This window comes from Chamaea fasciata, unplaced genomic scaffold, assembly GCF_029207755.1.
Source record: "Chamaea fasciata isolate MVZ Bird 193981 ecotype frontalis unplaced genomic scaffold, bChaFas1.0.hap1 SCAF_30, whole genome shotgun sequence".
Lineage (NCBI taxonomy): Eukaryota > Metazoa > Chordata > Aves > Passeriformes > Sylviidae > Chamaea > Chamaea fasciata.
In genome coordinates this window covers 1,772,395-1,791,155 of record NW_027094115.1, presented here as the reverse complement: position 1 = coordinate 1,791,155, position 18,761 = coordinate 1,772,395, and the positions used below count along the sequence as shown (strand labels likewise).

General features: G+C 55.0%; 3 protein-coding genes across 3 annotated transcripts; all 3 read left to right on the top strand.

Annotated features, from left to right (window-relative positions):
* Positions 1 to 492: 492 nt before the first annotated feature.
* On the top strand, positions 493 to 9,033 carry GINS4 (GINS complex subunit 4). The gene is made up of 8 exons (XM_066206069.1): positions 493 to 596; positions 762 to 848; positions 1,129 to 1,242; positions 1,708 to 1,805; positions 2,118 to 2,206; positions 2,557 to 2,647; positions 2,737 to 2,841; positions 8,951 to 9,033. Exons 1-7 carry the CDS (start codon positions 510 to 512, stop codon positions 2,831 to 2,833), a joined length of 663 nt encoding a protein of 220 aa, XP_066062166.1. The 5' UTR covers positions 493 to 509; the 3' UTR covers positions 2,834 to 2,841; positions 8,951 to 9,033.
* On the top strand, positions 5,854 to 7,239 carry LOC136302605 (protein phosphatase 1 regulatory subunit 3C-B-like). The gene has a single exon (XM_066206067.1). The coding sequence runs from the start codon at positions 5,854 to 5,856 to the stop codon at positions 6,715 to 6,717; it is 864 nt and encodes a 287-aa protein (XP_066062164.1). The 3' UTR covers positions 6,718 to 7,239.
* A 735-nt stretch (positions 9,034 to 9,768) lies between the features above and the next one.
* On the top strand, positions 9,769 to 16,465 carry GPAT4 (glycerol-3-phosphate acyltransferase 4). Its single transcript, XM_066206066.1, has 12 exons — positions 9,769 to 9,934; positions 12,484 to 12,553; positions 12,878 to 13,175; positions 13,259 to 13,333; positions 13,751 to 13,840; positions 13,955 to 14,048; positions 14,185 to 14,300; positions 14,529 to 14,584; positions 14,913 to 14,998; positions 15,218 to 15,346; positions 15,424 to 15,503; positions 16,082 to 16,465. The coding sequence occupies exons 1-12, from the start codon at positions 9,770 to 9,772 to the stop codon at positions 16,188 to 16,190; spliced, it is 1,368 nt and encodes a 455-aa protein (XP_066062163.1). The 5' UTR covers position 9,769; the 3' UTR covers positions 16,191 to 16,465.
* The last annotated feature ends 2,296 nt before the right edge of the window (positions 16,466 to 18,761 follow it).

Genomic DNA, 18,761 nt, shown 5'->3' with positions numbered 1-18,761 from the left:
GGCGGGCGTGTCCGGGCGGGCGTGTCCGGGCGTGTCCGTGTGTCAAATCTGCAGAGCCCCGATTGGCTGAAACAGCTGCCGCTTCGCTCCGCCTCCTGATGGGCCCGGGAGGTGCAGCTTGACGCTGCTCTCTGATTGGTCGAGACGCCTGCAGCCTGGTCCAACCCCTGACTTCCAAAATACTGTACTTCCTATCCGCCCTCTCATTGGCCAGATTCACCCCGATTCCTGATTGGCTGAAAAAGCTGCCAGGAACTGCACCGTGATTGGCCGAAAAAGCTTCATTACAACCCGCCTCCCGGTTGGCCGCAAAAGCGGCATCTTCAATCTGCATTCTGATTGGACGAAAAAATAGATTTTTTTCAATCCGCCTTCTGATTGGCCGAAGAAGCGGCGCCCCCGGTCCGTTTCCCGACTGGCCAAAAAGCCGCAGCGTGATTCCTCATCCATGTTCCGGGGCTGCTGCGCCTGCGCCGCTCGCGGGCGGGGTGGGTGGCTTGGCGGGAGCGATGGCGGCCGCGGCCGGCGGCGACTCGGACGGCGACAGCGAGGAGCTGGTGCTCACCCCAGCACAGCTGATCCACAGCCTGGAGCAGGTACCGGGGGCTAGAGCGGCGGGCTTGGGCCGGCGGAGCGGGGCTTGCTGGGCGCACTGGAGCAGATGCCGAGGAGCGGGCCCTGGCCGTGTTTTTTCCCTCTCGCTGGTGGGGGTGTATAGCTGAGATCTTCGCCGCTTTCGTTGACAGTGTGCCTTCTTTCAGGCCTGGCTGAATGAGAAATTTGCTCCAGAGCTGCTGGAGAGTAAACCTGAAGTCATCGAGTGTGTTGTGGAGCAGCTGGACCATATGGTAGGTTCTCCTGGCTCGGGCGGTGGTACTGGCAGGCCCTGGTTGCCTGGTTTGGCAGGTACATGCCTGAGTCTCTTTGAGAGTGCCGGGATTGTCTGCTTCCCTGTCTCTGGGACAAAGCTTCTCCAGGTTTCTTCTTTGAGCTTGCCTTTGGAGAGGGGCTGAGGTACAAGGAAGCAGTGTGCTTTGGGTCATCAAAAGCAGCTGTAGTCTGGTTTTGTGGGTTGTATATACAAAACTTGTCTTCCTCTCTGTTTCTTGTCGTTGTTTTTCCGTGCAGGAAGCAAACCTGAAACGGGCAAAAAGAGGAGACCTGAAGGTCAGTGTTCACCACATGGAGATCGAAAGGATCCGTTACGTGCTCAGCAGCTACTTGCGGTGTCGATTGGTGAAGGTAATGCTTGCTGTGCAGCCCAGAGGGTGAAAAAGGGTAATTTCAGGAGAGATTTTTGCCTGCACAGAGCTTCCTGCCTCAGCACAGCATTTAATTAAAGCATCTTTTCTCTCTCTTGTCTGAAATGTAACTCAAAGAAATTAATTTCTTGGACACACTTTCATATTGTAGTGAAAGAAGATCACAGCAATGTTGATCACAACATTGTGAGGGCTGTTTGCTTAATCTAAGCCTGGAGTGGCACAGCTGAATGCTGTCCCATTCTGCCCAAGTCCTGCTGTGTGCATGCATGGTTGTATAGTTTGGTGATCCCATGTGATGTCACAGTTAGTTCAGGAGCAGGGATTTGGGCAGGCCTGTGGCTGCTCCTACAGCTTGTAGGGGAGCCAGTGGAGAGTGGGGGTTTAAGCTCTGAACTCTTGGGAGAGATCTGTATCATTATTTTGGATTGTGTTCCAATATTAGATAGAGAAGTTTTTCCCCCACATCCTGGAGAAGGAGAAGTCTCGAGCTGAAGGGGAGCCCTCCATTTTATCACCAGAGGAGTTTGCTTTTGCTAAAGAGTGAGTAGGTTTTCAGTGTATCTTCCTCCCCTTTTATAGATTCTAGAAACTTACCTCTGTGTTTTGCTGAAGTTCTTGATACTGTGAGTCTTAGACGGGTTTGAAGTAAGAATCAGTGTGTCTTACCAGGAGGTTTCCTTATGGGCAACAAAGGAACTCTGGTGACTTTTGAGTCAGTTACCAGGGTAGGTCAAGGGCCTGTCTTTGGCTGTGCCTCTGGGATGAGGAGCTGTTGCTTACTCTTGTTTTGAGTCAATACTCTCCCTGCAGATTTGTATTTCATTAACCAAGTCAATTCAAAAATTGTTCCAGGTATATGGCAAACACAGAGGCTTACCTGAAAAATGTGGCCCTAAAACACATGCCGCCTAACCTGCAGAAAGTGTCTCTCCTAAAGTCAGGTGAGTCCATCCTGACTCCAGGGTAGTCTGAAAATTGTAGAAGCAGGGGGGAGTTTGGGCAAAGCTCAAGGGAGCCCCAGATGTAAGGGCCGGTGCTCCACTTGCTGCTCAGTTGAAGCAAAGGTGATGTGATGATAATGTTGTAACATGGTTCTGTGCTGCAGCCGGGGGATCATGCTAGCCCCTGCTGTCAAGTCCTGTCTTACACTGAGGCTGAGCACACGCATCTGGTTAGAAGTCTCTGGTGTTCCCTTTGCTGGCTATAGGTTTGCTACCCATCAGACCCCTCAGTGTTCTGCAGAGGAACATAAATGAGGGCTGAGCTTGTGCTCTCAATCTGTTGTCTGCAGTTCCAAAGCCCAACCTGGACTCCTTTGTGTTTCTGAGGGTGCTGGAGCGGCAGGAGAACATCCTAGTGGAGCCAGAGACAGATGAGCAGAGGTAGGTGGGCATTTCTGCTCATGGCACAGGAATCAGTCCGTGTCACTGATGGGTGTGAGCTGCAGCTCATGTCCCGCCTGTCTCTGCAGGGAATATGCCATCAACCTGGAGGAGGGCTCGCAGCACCTGATCCGTTACAGAACTGTGGCCCCTCTGGTGGCCTCAGGAGCCGTGCAGCTCATCTGAGGGGAGAGGTAAGTGCATGGTGGGAGGAGCAGCTACCGTACCTTCTCCCCTGCCCACCCCACCACAGCGGGGCTGGCAGGAGCTCCCCGTGGGGCTGCCTGGGCCAGGTCCCCTCTGGGGCTGGGTCCCCTCCCAGGGCCAGGTCCCCACTGACATGGCAGGCAGAGCAGACTGGCACTGGGGGGGAGTAGCACAGTGTTGTACCGCAGAGGTGTTTGTTACCCCCACAGCTCATCAAGCTCCTGTTTGCTTGTGACAGGCCCAGCATACAGCCATACAGTCCTTACTCTGGCATTCGTGGGTGAGGGCAGGCTGTGTCACAGGGTAGTGTCTGGAAAGGTTCAGCAGGTAGCTGCTGGGATGCCTTGTTTAAGAGCACTGGCAGACAGAATCACTAAAACGGAACAACTGTGGTCATGGACTCAGGAGAAGGTAATTTCTGCTATGTGTCATCTGAATAACCTCCCTGCAGAGGGTGAGAGGTTCTGGTGCAGCTTCAGGTTGCATTTGTGAGAGTAGACACTGTCAGACTCTCTTCTGCAGAAACCACTGCTAAGGGTAGTTGGACCCACAGTTCATTTTTGCTAGTCACACAAAGCAAAAGCTCCTCTGGCCCTGCTGCCCCATGCAGGCCTCTTCTAGTTGGAGGAGAAGCCAGGGTATTCTGGTACCTCTGAGGTACCTCAGTTCAGAACCTGTCAAGTGCATGGGCAGAAAGGGGCTTGTGTTCATCAGGGCGGTGTCTCTTCCCTGCATGGTCTCCATGAGAGGTATCTGGGGAGCATCTTCCTCTGCAGCACTGGGGGTGACACAGGGCATCTTGTAGTGTGAGTGGCTTTGCATGTGTGGTTTATAGTCTTCCTAATTAATCCATTTAGGTAAAGAAGATTTTTTAAAGCACAGACATTAAGAGGGGGCTGGGTTTAATCCTTAGGAATCAGTAGTATGTTCCTCTCCACAGCCCCCCAGGAAGGGCTTGTGAATTGTGCCCTCCCCGTATTTACAGCCAGACAGCTTCACAGAGGTGACTGAAGCTTCCAGACAAAATCCTTGTTAATCTGCTGCTGTGGAAGTGTGCTCCACAGGATCTGCCCGAGGATTGTGTAGGTGGCACGTCTGCAGGCTTTCTCCTTGGCCCTATTCAGTCTGTTTGAATGCTTGTCCAGGCAGCTTGTACTTGCCACACAGCTGTGTGTCACATGTCTGCAGCAGTGTGAGCGTGAGGGGCGTCTGTCCTCTTCTAGTGGCTGAACTTTAACTGACCTGATGGTTTCCGGAGTGCCTTTGGTGCAGCTTGTCTCTGGAGCTTGGCAGCTGGCACACGGCTGTATCTTCCAAGGCTAGGCAGGGGAGTGGAGATTGCTAGTAGGCTGAAATCAGTCAGGCTACAAGTGAGAGTCATTTGTGGCACACCTGAAAATGCTACCTGCTTTTGTGTCCTTCCATGAGTAAATACCCAGACATCTGTGGGAACTGCTAACACTGCACCTCTGTTCTGTCTGTGTTGGGGAAAAGGGAAGTGTCCACAACTTTATTGAGAAAATGATAGGTTTGGCTTGTACTTTTAGACAGAGAAGACACAGCAGTGCATCCACCTTAATCTGTGCTGCTGGAAGAGAATGGGTAGAGTAGGAACAGCTTTTTCAGTGTCCATGGGTTCTGGTGTTAAACTTGGGATCAAATATGTTCCTTGTTCTCTGCTCTCCCCCGGGTGGAAATAGCTTGGGTTTATTTAGTGATTAGCTCTGAACACAAAGCAGATGGATGGTGGGAGAGGTCACAGGGAGGGCACTGATGGTGAGCTGCAATTTCCCTGCCTGAGACAGAACTGCTCTCCTGGGGGCCAGAGAAAGGTGGGACAACTGGTGTCATTGCTAGGAAGACTCATGTTTGTGTTGGCTACGCCAGGTCGCTGAAGTGGGGAGGGGGGGGGTTGCACTGTCTGCCTGAGGTGATGTGTTTAAAGGATGGTTTTGCATCTTGTTTTTGAGAGCTGAGCACTGGGTTCAAGCTCACTTTGGCCATCCTGTGAAAGGTATCTTGCATTGTGCTACAGACATTCAGACATGATGGTGGTGTAGAGCCATGTGGAAGTATTGATAGGTCAGTCAGCTGTGTCATGAGCTGATGAAAATCTGTGTTGTCAGCAGGAACAATCAGGGCTGCTTAACATAAATGGCTAGACAGCTCTGGGGAGATTAGCAAGGAGTACAAGGCAGGGGTGATCTGATTTAGGTGACAGTCTTTACTGTCAAGGAGTCACATGTGAGCTGAATAGTGAGGATCATTCTGAATATAGATGTCAGGGACACCACGGTGTCTCTTGCATGCTTGGGTGTGAGCAAATTTCCTTCTCAGTCCACACACATAGGGTAAGAAGCTTCCGAGTTGGTAGAGGATGAGCTGGGGGTCTGGGGTTTTCTCTGCGTAGACACCCTGGAAACAGCTGTCTTTGGAGAAGCATCTGAAAAGGGGTGTATGAAACCAGTTCAAACCTCCCCCTCTAAGACTAGGTAAGAGGAACGTGCTCCTCTTTCTCCCAGAGCTACCTCCCAGCGTTGATAGTTGCTTATCCAAAAGCGCTGGTGTTTTTCTGGCACCAGGACCCATTTCTGTGCTGCTCCCCCTGTTGGCCCCTGCCTGGCGCAGTAGGGCCCGGTACCGGCGGGTCTCCGGGGCGCGCTGCCGCTGCCGCCGGGCCCGGGGCGAGCGCGGCCCCGCGCGGGGGCGGGGCGAGGGCAGTCCCGGGCCCCATTGGCCGCCGCGGAGAGCGGCGTCGGCCTTGATTGGCCGGCGCGGGGTGTCCCGGCCGCGGGCGCTCCCACGGCTCCATTGACGCGGAGCCGCCGCGGCGGGAGCGGAGCGGAGCGGGCAGGAGGCGATGAGCTGCGGCGAGTGAGCGGGGCCGGGCGCGGGTGGGGCGGGGGGGCTCGCCGGGGCCGACGGCTGGGGCCGCACCGCCTGACCCCCTCTTCGCCTCTAGGCTTTTCCAGGTGTGCAGCGGGCGGGCCCCCCCAGCCATGCCCGTGGACCTGGCCGTGCGGCTCTGCCTGAGCCACTCGCCTCCCATCCGCAAGCTGCTGAACTCCTACGAGGAGCTGCGGGGCAACCGAGGCCGCAAACCCCTCCGATCCTGTCTCAACCAGAAGCTGAGTGCAGAACCTGAGCCGGAGCAGCGAGACAGTACCAAGAGCTCCAAGGGCAAGAAGAAGAAGGTCGTCTTTGCTGATATGAAGGGGCTCTCACTGACAGCTGTCCGCTTCTTCTCAAAGATTGAGGAGGACCTCTGTGATTTGCAGCATGCCCTGTCAGACCTTGCCTGCTTCCGACCTAGGCTGTGGGACTTACGCCCAGAAGTGTGCAGGTATGTGCTGGACTTCCCACAGCCGTCTGCAAACTATGTGGCTTTCCGCAATAGCCTGCAGAGCAACTTTGTCTGCCTGGAGAGCTGTGTGATCCAGAACCGTGCTCTGTCAGGGACAGTGAAGGTTAGAAACATCGAGTACGAGAAGAAAGTGAAAGTCCGCATCACCTTTGATGGCTGGAAGAGCTTCCGGGACATCCCTTGCCAGTACATGCACAGCTCGTACGGCTCAGCTGACACAGACATCTTCTCTTTTGAGCTTACCCTGCCCAAGCCATCCATCTCCCATCGGGGCACAGAGTTTTGCATCTCCTTCCAGTGTGGACAAAAGACCCACTGGGACAATAACCATGGGAAAAACTACAAGATCTGCCATGTGGGCATGATCCGCCCTGCCTCCCATGCTGTGAAGAGTGCCAGCAGGGCCTGGGAGCATCTTGGCACCTCTGGGGCTGCTGCTCTAGTCCTTTCTCACCTGCAGACCTGGCGGCATTCAGAGACCCAAGCTCCTTATTGGTAGGAGGCCAGTGTGGGAAGAGACGGAGGTCCCCTCCCTGTCCCAACTGGTACAGGGGTTTTTGGGGAGTGGTTAGCTGCAGAAGATGCTGCTCTCGGTTTTGGTAGCTCCTTCATGGCCTGCTGCTCTATGAGCAGCTGCCAGTCTCTGCAGAAGTTTCTTCATTTCTTGCTGCTGCTAGAGGCTGGAAGCTGCTGCCTGAAGTAACTCCTGCGTGTAGGCTCTCAGGGCAACCCAAGAGTAGGGCAGTGACAAGGGAAGGGCTGTGGGCTGGGACCCGCGGCCGTCTCTGAGCCACCCCGGGAGCCGCGGGGGCCGGAGCTGCCCAAGTGCCTTGTGTGGAGGGAGCTGCTGGGGCGAGGGCACGATCCTGGCGCTGCCCGGGCCTCCTGCTGCCGGCGCTCTCCAAATCACGGTCCCGAGAAGGGCTCAGCGCCGGGTTACTGGGCCAGGAGCGGCGGCGTGCCTCCGGTCGTTGGTGCTGTAATGGGGAGTTAATAAAGTGACGGCGCTTCGCGACTCCTGCCTCCTCGTCCGCCTCCCTCGGGGCCGGGGCCGGGGCCGGGGCCGGGGCCGGGGCCGGGGCCGGGGCCGGGGCCGGGGCCGGGGCCGGGGCCGGGGCCGGGCGGGCGCCCTCAGCCGGCGGCGGGGGAACGTCGCTGTCGTGCGGGCGCGTCCCCGCGGGCGGCGCGCTGACGCCACGCACGCAGCGCGGTGCGGGGGCGCGCACGCACGTGGCGGGGCGGAGCGGGGCCCGGCGGCGGCGGCGGCGGCGGCGGCAGCAGGTGAGTGACCGCCCGGAGCGGCCTCCGCGCCCCCTCCCGCCCCGCACGGGCCCGGCACCGCCGCGGCGCGCGGCGAGGCCGGGGCGCCCGCACAGGGCCCGGCTCGCCCGCACACCGTTATCCCCGGGAGCGCGGCCTCCCTGTCGCGGTGCGGCCGCGCCGCAGTGCCCCCCGTGCCGCCCCCGCGCGCCCCCGCCCCGCGCACACCGAGGACGGAGGTCGTCGGGAGGGCCGGGCCCCGGCCCTGCCGCGATCCGCCCCGGGGAACAGAGCTGAGAGCGACCCTCGCCGCCGCCCCCCGTGTCGCTGCAGCCGACCGGGCCTCGGGCGGGCCGTTACGCCGGTCTGCCGACCGGGCGGGCGGCGGTGAGTCGCCGCAGCCCCGAAACAGCGGCGCGGGCTGCGGTCTGTGTGCCCGCCGGGCCCGCCCGGCTGTGCCCCGGCCCCGGGGCGGTGCCGCGGCGGGGCTGGACCGGCGGCTGACGGGGCCGACCGGCCGGGAGCCCGCGGGCAGGACTGCAGCACACGTGGGCTCCGCCGTGGCGGGTGGCACGGTGCGGGAGTCATAGCTGAGCCCCTCACAACCGCGGCTGCCGGCTCGGGGGCCGGTCTGACCAGTTTACCAGCACGAGTCCTGGTGCTGATGGGTGACAGCCGTGGCATAATGGGCAGCTGCACGTGCGGCTGACGAGCTGCGTCTCCCAGTGCGTGGTCTGTGTATATGCCTTTGAAGCACTAACACTATTCGTCACATTACTGGCACAGCGGTGTTTAACCAGCAGCTGGAACATAGTGTACAGAGGAGCAAGAGGATCGTTACAGACTCTCCTTTGCCCTGTGTGCCTGTCAGGTACCTGTGACATCCCATCCTCGGGTTGAGACTGTGTAGGCTGGTGAAGGTGGTGGCCAGAGGGGAATCTCCCTGAGCAGGCTCATTTTTTATCACAAGCCACCGTTGGCCCTGTGGGTGCGTGACCTTTGACTGGTCCCTGTGCCGCAGCAAGTTCCTCTTTGACTAATCATCAGCAGTAATTCTTCCCTTAGGCTCACTTCCTGTCCTGAACTGTTTGTAAATTTGCCTTGTGTCACTGGGGATGAGATGTATAGGAAGTGATGCCTACCCAGGAATCTGGGTACCTGGCTTCCTCAGTTCCCTCAGATGCCCCTGAAATGAGAGACATGATAAGATCTTTGTCATGAGGAAGGGTTTTCTGTCACTCCTTTCCTGTACTTGACACCTGATTGCAGCATCCTGTGCTGTAGGTGTGGTTCTGGATGAGTCTGCTCCATCTGAGGTGTGCATGGTATAAAAATACAGGATGAATGGCAGCAGGAGGTGATTCCCAAGTCTGTGACAGTGGCAGGCAGTAGCTAGAGTATCAGTCTCATTCTTGCTGTGTCTCGGGAGCTGCTCTGAATGGTGTGACCTCAGCCCAAGTACTGCCTTCCAGGTTTCAGAACCCACTGTCTCTGGCCTCCTGCCACGCTCTCTGCGTTGACATCTCTCCAGTCTGCTGACTTCGGTTGCTCTCCTCCACTGCTGCTGGTGGCGTGTGCGTGCCACATCTGCCAAGAAGCCAACTTGCTGTTTGAAAGCTTTCCCGGGACACAAACTTCATTCGTGTCTGTAATGACCCTTCAGCATGAGTGGATGCCAGGGGCCTCCAGAATTAAACTTGTTCCAGGCGTCACACAAGGACCCGTGCGGGTGCGCATGTCCTCGTGGGGAGAACAATAATAGCTCCACGTACGGTAGGCTCCTTTGAGTGCCAACTCCCTCGATCTCCTCCAATGCAGGCTCAGGGATGGACTCCACCTTGTCCCTCTGAAAAGACTCTGCATGCTCTCAGCAGCCAGGAGGGGATTCTGCTGCCAGATTCTCCACAAGCTGCCCCACGCCAGGACTTGCTCAGTGGCAGCCTGGGAGGGGATCCATTCCTGCAGTCGTGTTGCTGCCGTGCCCACCACCTGCCCATGGACAAACCAGTGTGTGTGCGCCGTCTGCTCTGAGCTCTTTGGCCTGCACCGTCTGAACTCACCCGAGCTCCTGGCAGGCTCTTGGCTTGTTTTCCCAAGTGCTTTCCCTGATTCTGTCTCATTCCCTCTCTCAGAGCCCCCAAAGGATGTGAACTTTGGAATGGGGTCTCTGAGCACGCTGCAGACTCTGTGCATGTGTGAGACTGTTGCTGAGTAACAGGAGGACTGGTTCATTGCTGCGAGCCGCCCTTCTGTCTGGCTGCAGGGCACCAGCCTTGCCTGGGCCCTTCACCATGTTCCTCCTGCTCCCCTTTGACAGCCTAGTGGTTAATCTTTTGGGGATTTCCATTACTGTCCTCTTCACTCTGCTTCTGGTTTTCATCATCGTGCCAGCAATTTTTGGAGTCTCCTTTGGCATCCGCAAGGTTTACATGAAAACTTTATTAAAGATTTTTCAGGTAAGTCATGTTTTCAGAATGTTCTCTGTGTGTTTGCAGAGGTTTGTCCAAGCATGGTCATGATAGGAAGAGAGGCTTTCACGTCAGGAGGGCATTGTGGGTGACTGGAGTGGAAGGTTGGGCTGTGGATGTTGTGCTGCTGCCAGTTGACCTTTTTGACTCATCTCAGCCAAATGCAGTTTACAAGACTTCTGTTTGTGGGCTGTTTTTTCCCTGTAATTAATCTAGTAAGCCTTCAAGTAAAGCAATAGTCTAGCAAGCCTCGGCAGGAGTACAGCAGGATCTGAGGGGTGGCTTGGAGGGGTTCGTGTCCCAGGCAAGGCAGAGTGCTGCTACAGCTTGATGTCAGGTGCGATGGGGAGGGACCAGGCTGCAGCCATCAGATTGCTCCTCCGGGACACATTTGGATGAAGTAAAAGCAGAGGTAAGGCAGGACTGTGTGCTGCAAGCCCTGAGTGGTCTGTGGCCAGAGCCCGGAGCTCTCAACATGCTTCTGCCCTGGATTGTCACCTGCTGAGCCGTGTCTGGACCTGCCGCCTTGGAGGACAACCAGCAGCCCTTGCCGACCCTCTTGGCACAGAGAGGCCAAGTGGAATTTTCCAGCTTGTTGTCATGCTGTTCCCTTGCCTGCCTTTGGTGGACTAATTTTATGGGCTGTCTCTGAGCCAACACCTCTTGAAGCAAGTTCCTGACCAGGCCAGAATTTTTTATCTACTAAGAGTAGTAGGTAAAGCCTATACCACCCTACCCTGGTGGCCCAGGTGAAAGGCAAAGTGTTTGCTAGGGAGTTTTTAGGCTCTTAAATAAGGAGTTCACGTGCTAAAGGATGTGTGGTATAGCTCCTGCTGTTTGAATGGGACCAATTGTCCCCAGAGTGTCCATGTACTCTCTGGCTTGGGAACATGGCCCTGGAGCTCAGAGTGTTCAGCTCTTTAAACTCTCGAGTCCTCCCAAAAGCCTGGACTATAATCTGGAAGACCCTGGGCTCCTTGAGGGGTGTCATTTACACAGATATCCAAAGACCTGACTACAAATTTACTGACTAAAGTGGGCAGAAAAAAAGGTTTTAAATGGGACTTTTCACAATGTTTTCAGGTTTTTTCCCCTGCCTTCAATTCAGGAATATTTACTCTCAGCACCTATATTGGTGTTTGAAACTATTTTTCTGAAAAGACTTGGAAGTCCATTTCAGCTTTAATTAAACAATCTTAGTGATGGGATAGAGGAGCATTCATGCACAACTGGTCACTGATTTGGTGGAAAATTCACTCATTAAATGTGACCATTCAGAATTGTATTTTGGAGGGCTACTGTTTACTCAGAATATTTTCCCAGCACTCGAGGCTAATGTTGGGAACCCACAGGGGCAGCACATGGGAGTGTGGCAGAGTCTGGAAGCTTGTGGGACACAGCCCGAGCTGCAGGGCCTGGCTGGCAGCAGCACACCTGTGTTGGGGGGGAGGGAGGGCACCTGCCTGGTGCCTCTCAGGTGGGAGGCTGGGTTTGCTGCTGCCGCAGTCAGGATGGAGATGTGCTGGGCTTGCAAGCACTGCTTTCTCCATGGGCTCCATAGGCTGCTTAGCTCCTGCGAGGTCAGAGCTCCTCTCCTGGCTTCTGGGATAGCGCTATCTAGGCAATCTTCTGCAGTCATGGCGTTCTAGCTGCTGGCAGAGGTAGCTGCAAGGTGAACAGGACACTCCATGTGCATTCAGCATTCCCTCATTGCTGCCTCCTGATCTGGTATGGGCTGAGGTCAGGATGCCAGAGTTCCCAGCCACTTCCCCTCTTCACAGATAAGCACACTGTACACAAGTTCTCCTCCTTCAGAAGTTTTTCCTTCCGGACCTATATGAATTACAGGCTGTGAAGGTTATTTGGAGGGCAGGCAGGAAAACTGCACAGAAATACAGCCTGCAGTTTGTGCTGGTGCCCTTGAAAATTAGCTGAGAGAACAAGTAGTCCTGGCACAGGATTTGGCAACCAGCTGTCTGAGGGTGCTTGCTGCTGCTGTTTTGGGCAGATTGCTGAGCTGAGCAGCGGCAGCAGCCATTAGCTGAATCAGAGGGGCAAGGATCCCATCCCATCATCAGCCTGACGTTTCCATCAGCAGCAACCTGAAAACACAGTCTGCGCTTTGAATTTAGAAGAAGCAAGGGTTGAAAAGTAGCACTGGTCCCCTGACCAGCTTCCTACACTGTGGTGCAGACACCCCAGCAGGATGCACAGCTCAGCCAGAAGCTGTGCAGTGACAACCACGTGCAAGGTGCAACAGAGCTGAGAGGTCATGGAAACTGCAGAAAATCTTACTGTGCCATCTCACCACTGAGCACTCTTCTTCCCTCTGGCACTCCTTGTTCCCAGGCCAGTCTCTGCTTCCACCTCGGATCAGTTGGGTTCATTACTCACTCTTTCAGTTCTGTATGGAAGCCTCCTGCTTCAGCCTCATCTTCTCCCCTGAGCTATAGTCCTTCCTGAAAGTCAGCTCTAAAATGGGCAGTGGTGTGGAGCTATAGGCCTTGCAAATCTTGGTTGTCCTGTGTGTCTTGCAGTGGGCAACACTGAGAATAGAGCGTGGTGCCAAGGAGAAGAACCATCCGTTGTACAAGCCCTATGTCAATGGTGAGATCCTGCCCTGCATGGGTACATGGGGTTCAAAATTCTTTTGGGGAGGTGGGGTAAATGTGTCTCTGAGCAGCTGAGGTCTGCTGGGAAATCCTTTCCATGTAGGAGGGAGTTCTAGAGAGCTCTGTTTCACTAGGAAGGGCAGGGAAGCACCCCAGGAGTGCTTAATTTCTAGAGAATGGGGCGGACTGGTTTATGCCTGTCTGGACTGGAGAAAGGAAGGGGACCCTGAGGAGGGTGGGTGAGGAAGGGCCTTGGCTTTTGTCTCTCTTTGAGCGGCCAAGTCACACTTTGCCCAGAGCTGCCTATGGTGTGCTGCAGGTATCATTGCAAAGGAGCCAACATCACTGGAGGAGGAGATCAAGGAGATCCGCCGGAGTGGCAGTGGCAAAGCCCTGGACACCCCTGAGTTTGAGCTCTCAGATATCTTCTATTTCTGCCGCAAAGGCATCGAGACCATCATGGATGATGAAGTGACCAAGAGGTTCTCAGCTGAAGAGCTGGAGTCCTGGAACCTGCTCAGCAGAACCAACTACAACTTCCAGTATATCAGCCTGCGCCTCACTGTGCTCTGGGGACTTGGTGTGCTCATCCGCTACTGCTTCCTTCTGCCCCTCAGGTGAGTGCTGGTGCAGAGACCTGCCTGCCAAGAAGGTGCTGATGGCCTGGTTTTGCTAGCATGTAGTTTCCCTCTTTCTGCAGGATAGCCCTGGCGTTTACTGGCATCAGCTTGTTGGTGACTGGTACCACAGTGGTGGGATATTTGCCAAATGGAAGGTGAGTTCATCTTCTAGGGAGGAGCAGATGGGGAGCACTCCATGTAGTTTGAGACTTGATAATCCTGAAATTTCCCTGCAAAGCTTTCTGTTCTACCACCTGCAGACACAGCAGGTGTCTTTCAGGGAGGGACGCCCTGTAATTTTCAACAAAGGGCCTAGATGTGAGCACTAAGCCGGTGGCAGAGCACTCAGCCCTGGCCTCTAAAAGGAGTAATAAAAGAAAAGAGCAAAGGCCAAAATTTTATTCTCATGAGTTAGAAATCAGTGATCATAAGCTGATGGCAAAGCTCAGTACATGCTGTGTTTCTGTAGCAGAGATGTGAAGGCTTGGCTGGATGTCACAGCCTGGGGCAACTGGGCTGAGTGGCACTGTTAGAGGGGATAGTGTCGGACTGGTCTCTGTCCTGGGCTGCAGGTGTAAGGACTTCCTGAGCAAACACGTCCACCTGATGTGTTACCGGATCTGCGTGCGTGCCCTCACAGCCATCATCACCTACCACGACCGGTAAGGCCTGGCTGCGCCAGGCTGCCCCTGCCCAGGAGGTGCTCCATGCCGGGCATTATGCAGGTCTCGTGCTTTCTTCTTCTTTCTTCACCTCTACCTTTGTTCTGTGTCTAGAGAAAACAGGCCCCGGAACGGAGGCATCTGTGTGGCCAACCACACCTCCCCCATTGATGTGATCATCCTGGCCAGTGATGGCTACTATGCAATGGTAAGGAACCTTTTCCTCTTACCCTTTCCAGGGTAGGAGTAGGAAGATGAACCTCAGTTTGGCTGTGAAACTGGGCAGTGCCTTGACTTTCTGGTGTGCCCAAGTCTTGTAACTTGTGTCTTCTTGCCCTGTTCAGGTGGGTCAGATCCATGGAGGGCTCATGGGTGTGATACAGAGGGCCATGGTGAAAGCTTGTCCCCATGTCTGGTTCGAACGTTCTGAGGTCAAAGATCGTCACCTCGTCGCCAGAAGGTGTGACAGTCGCTGGCTGCAGGGGTGGGTCTGAAGGTTGGGGGAGGTAGAGGGCTGCTCACCTCCCTTGGATGAGGACGCTGCATGGCCTCGTAAGTGCTGGGAGGTTGTGCCCCTGTTGTTGGCACCCTGATAGTCCCCGGTGACTGCAGGTTAAGGACTGCTGCTGTGTGGATTGCTACTGAGAGCATCTGTCCCTTCTGCTTATTTTGACACTCTTCTGTTTAGGCTTACAGAACATGTCCAGGACAAAAGCAAACTGCCCATTCTTATTTTTCCAGAAGGTGAGTGCAACAAGGCCAGAGAAGCACCAGGTGGAGAAGGTACCTTGAGATAGCACCACATTTCTGTTCCTTTCCTTCTTACACAGCCAAGGGCTTGAGACTCTCCACTGAGACAAAGGGGACATTGTGTCTTTAGAGCTGAGTGAGCCCAGAATGCAGGAGTCACACATGATGTCCCAGTGACCCATTCTGTGCACACAGAGAACAGGGCTTGGACTGAGAGTCAGAGGAGAGTTACTGGGTTCCTGTGGGCCTGCCCTTAAGCCTGTAGCTTAGACTTCTGGACTGATTTGCAGAGGAAAGTTAAGATTGTGCTTGCTTCTTACAGGAACATGCATCAACAACACATCTGTGATGATGTTCAAAAAGGGGAGCTTTGAAATTGGAGCCACAGTTTACCCTGTAGCCATCAAGGTATGACAAGGCAACGTTCTTAGGGCACAAGTCTGTCTGTCCCTCTGTATCTCTGTCTTGGCAGACCAGGCCAGCCTGTTCTGGGAGCACAGGAAAGCTGAGGTCACTCCATGTAGTGCTCTGGGAGAGCTGACCTGTAGCTCAGTTTGGGGTGGAAGTTGGAGCCTCAGAGAGGGTACAGCCACTGCCTGACTTCCATGAACTCTTCTCCCTTTGTAGTATGACCCACAGTTTGGAGATGCCTTTTGGAACAGCAGCAAATACGGCATGGTGACCTACCTCCTCAGGATGATGACCAGCTGGGCCATTGTCTGCAGTGTCTGGTACTTGCCCCCAATGACCAGGCAGGTAAGGTGAACCCAGCCCATCTGATCACTTTCCTATTTGGCCCTTTGCTCCTGCTGAACAGTCTTACTTTGCCACAGCCTGAAGAGGACGCGGTGCAGTTTGCCAACCGAGTGAAGTCAGCCATTGCCAGGCAGGGGGGCCTTGTGGATCTGCTCTGGTGAGTGCAAGCAGGCTTTTCTCTTCCTAGTGCCAGAATTCCTTGTTCTGGTCCTGGCATCTGCTCATGGGCTGTAGAGTTCCATTTGTTTCTTGCTTAGGGTAGAGCAGGCCTCTGGAGGAATGTTCTTCTGTAGTAGGGACCAAAGTCTTTGCTTCTTCTATATGCTGGACATCAGGGCTTCATTCTGTGATTGTAGCTTGCATTGGCATGCCCTGGGTTTGACTTGTTTCTACTCAGCAAGGTGTGTTGAGCTTGGGAACTTGCTTTCCCAGGCACTGAGGTCTCAGAGCCCAGGAGGCAGGCAGGCAGTCTCCTGTAGGGGTACTAGAGTAACTCATGTTCCTGGCAGAATTGCTGTTTTGAGCACAGTGCAGGGCCATGGGGGCAGCTCCTGACAGAACCGGGTAAGAAAGCATTGTCCTTTGGGGACGGGTGGTCTGCAGTGTGTCCTGGCAGCATGCGGTACAGGGGCAGCTGTCAGCACTCACTGGAATTCTGTCTTACCCTGAGCAGTCCCAGACAAAGATAGAAAGATGGTGCCGCCTGCAGCCTCTCTGATATGACTCTCTCCCCAGGGATGGAGGGCTGAAAAGGGAGAAGGTGAAAGACGCGTTCAAAGAGGAGCAACAGAAACTCTACAGCAAAATGATTGTGGGCAGCCATGAGGACCGGAGCCGCTCCTGAGTCTGCTGCCTCCAGCACTGCCAGTGGGGCTGGCCAAAGGCCCCTGCCTCCAGCACCAACCAGGGCTTGTCTGGAGCAACTCTGAATCTTTGGACTTGGGCTACTCCAGCGCTGCTTGGACTTGCTCTTTCATCCTCCGGCTGTTGTTTCCCGGAGGCACTATTGCTGCCTGGAGTCTTTAGGCCTTTGGCAGCTGATGGCAAAGATGCCTTCTTGTTACTGTTACAGTGAAGCCCCTTGCAGGGGCAGTATTAAATGAAACTCTTATGGTGTCATATGCTTCCATCTGGTGTGTCCAGCCCCAGGGAAGGACTGGTGTGATGTGCATGTGTGTCAGTCACAGGGCTCCCACAGCTCAGTGGCTGGTGAGCTGTGCTGAAATGGGCTGCCTTGACAACCAGGGGGATCCTCATGAGCCTGTGCCCCTCGTGTGTGAGGCATAAACCCCTTAGGAGCAGAATGTGGCCTCTCAGGCCATTTCCAGATCCTCTTCCAGGAGAAATCTTTTTCTTTTGCCACCTTCCTGTCAGCTTGACCCAGACTGTTGCTTCTACAGTGTGTCAGTAACAGCCTCTTTGCTGCTCCTGATGCAGTAAGGATCATACTCCTTGGAAACCTCCCTCTGCCCACTGGGGCTGCCAGGTGTCACTGGAGTGGCAGGTGGGGCTCTTGAGGAACCTGTACATGCTATAGCAGAGCCTAGGGTGTGCCCAAGACTTCATGGCTAGGGCAGCAAATCCGTTTTCAAATGTCTCCTGAGGGAAACGTCTCACCTTGTCATGCACACACATGGATCGTATCAACTTGTTGCAAGAAAACTGAAATCTGGTGCTGGAGATGGTGCCCCTTTCTGCTCTGCAAGTCAATTATTCAGTAATACAGCTTGCATTTGAGCATTCGTCCCATGTACTTCCCCATTTTCCTTACATTCCTACAAACTTGAGCACTTACACTGGGTTTTCTGCTCTTACGAGCAAGGGCTGTTTCACTGCTACCTGCTGAAGCTTGTTTGCATTTTCTAGAGTTCTGGAGAAGGCAATTACCTAAGTGCCTTCCTTTGTACCTCAAGTGTTTGTTGGGGAGGGCATCTGCTATGTCAGGTGAGGACAGCTGTTTGTGTAAGTGACCTTAAATCTGAATTTCCTTGCACTTCTTTTTTTTTTTATTTGCCTGATGGAAATTTGCTGCTCTGGCTGCGCGCTCAGGGGTCATTTGGATGAAGACCCCTGCACCATGCAGGGCCTGGCGAGCCCTGGAGGGAGCCACAGTGAGCCATGGGTTGCTGAGGCAGTGCCATTCTCGCTGGGTGCTGTGGATGGCCCTTCCCCTTGTGCCCAGCTGCAGCTGGGGACACAACTGCTACGTCGTGGACATCACTGCCTGCTGATCCCTGCGTCTCCAGGCTCTTGTTCACTTCTCCCTGTTCAGCAGCTGCTTCTGAGCCCTGTCAAGGGCTGTGCCCCCAGGGCTCTTCTCTCTGTGAGTGGGACCCACATTCCCTTCGGGCACTGCTGAAGGCCACAGGCCTCCCCCACCCTCTTGCCATGTCCTCAGATGCTTGGACCCAGCTGCATGTGCCCACAAGTCTCCTGCCTGCAGCTGGGTTCCCTATCCCTGGTGCCGTGGTGATGTGCAGAACCCTCAGCTCTGTGGGAAGTCCAGCCACTGTGCTCAGGGACCATCCCCAGCAGCGTTCAGGATGCTCCACAGCAGGCAAGGAGCTGGCTGGACAGGTTAGGAGGCACACATCTATCTTTCCTTGGCTCTCCCACCCCATGCCCCCAGTCAATATGTCTCTCTCCGATGAGAAAGTTAATAAATTTAGCTCTAGATTAAAAGTATCGATCATTTCATTTGTAAGCGATAAATAACCAGGGGGGGAGCACTGGGCGGCCCATGGGGTAGGGGCTGCTGGCTCCGGCTGCAGCAGCCGTGTACCCCACTGGGGCCAGGAGCCCTCATATGCATTCTGCCCAGATGCTGGCATTGATTTGCTATTAGTCTCCACGCACCACCCAGTAGCACATCATTCCCGGAGCTGCTATTAATGGCCTTTTGATAAATAATCACTTGTAAGTCAATAAATTTTTATTAAACAGTGTGGCGCTTTGATTTATGAAAATCCGACGGGGTTTGTCTGGGAGAAAAGGGATGCAGAATTGAAGCGGAGCTGCTATCCATCTGCCTGCCAGGCCGGCCTGCCTGTGCTCGCGCCCCCGGCACAGCTGGCTCCTGGCTCTGCCCACACAGCCTGAGGCTGCCTGGCACCAGGCACAGGGTGGGCAGAGCTGGTGCTCACTGCTGACTAATCCTGTCGAGACCCCAACACTGATGGGGCACCGCTCTGCCGCAGCATCAAGCAGCCAGTGGGAAAGCGGGAGCCACCGTGGGCAGCATAGGGAGGAGAGGGGATCATTCCTGGCTGCCAGGCTGGGGGCCTGCATGGATCGGCACTGCTTGGGGTCCTGTCTCAGTGTGGGGATGCAGAGGGCAGCCAGGCTGCAGCAGCCATTTGTCACTCTCCCTGGCTACAGCAGGCCCTTTGCCACCTGCTTTATTTGTCTCCCAGCC

Coding starts and splice junctions, on each gene's coding strand:
- GINS4 (XM_066206069.1), top strand. CDS start 510: ATGGCGGCCGCGGCCGGCGGCGACTCGGACGGCGACAGCGAGGAGCTG. Junction 1,243..1,707: donor TGCGGTGTCGATTGGTGAAG/GTAATGCTTGCT, acceptor TTCCAATATTAG/ATAGAGAAGTTTTTCCCCCA. Junction 1,806..2,117: donor GAGTTTGCTTTTGCTAAAGA/GTGAGTAGGTTT, acceptor AAATTGTTCCAG/GTATATGGCAAACACAGAGG.
- LOC136302605 (XM_066206067.1), top strand. CDS start 5,854: ATGCCCGTGGACCTGGCCGTGCGGCTCTGCCTGAGCCACTCGCCTCCC.
- GPAT4 (XM_066206066.1), top strand. CDS start 9,770: ATGTTCCTCCTGCTCCCCTTTGACAGCCTAGTGGTTAATCTTTTGGGG. Junction 9,935..12,483: donor CTTTATTAAAGATTTTTCAG/GTAAGTCATGTT, acceptor TGTGTCTTGCAG/TGGGCAACACTGAGAATAGA. Junction 13,176..13,258: donor TGCTTCCTTCTGCCCCTCAG/GTGAGTGCTGGT, acceptor CTCTTTCTGCAG/GATAGCCCTGGCGTTTACTG.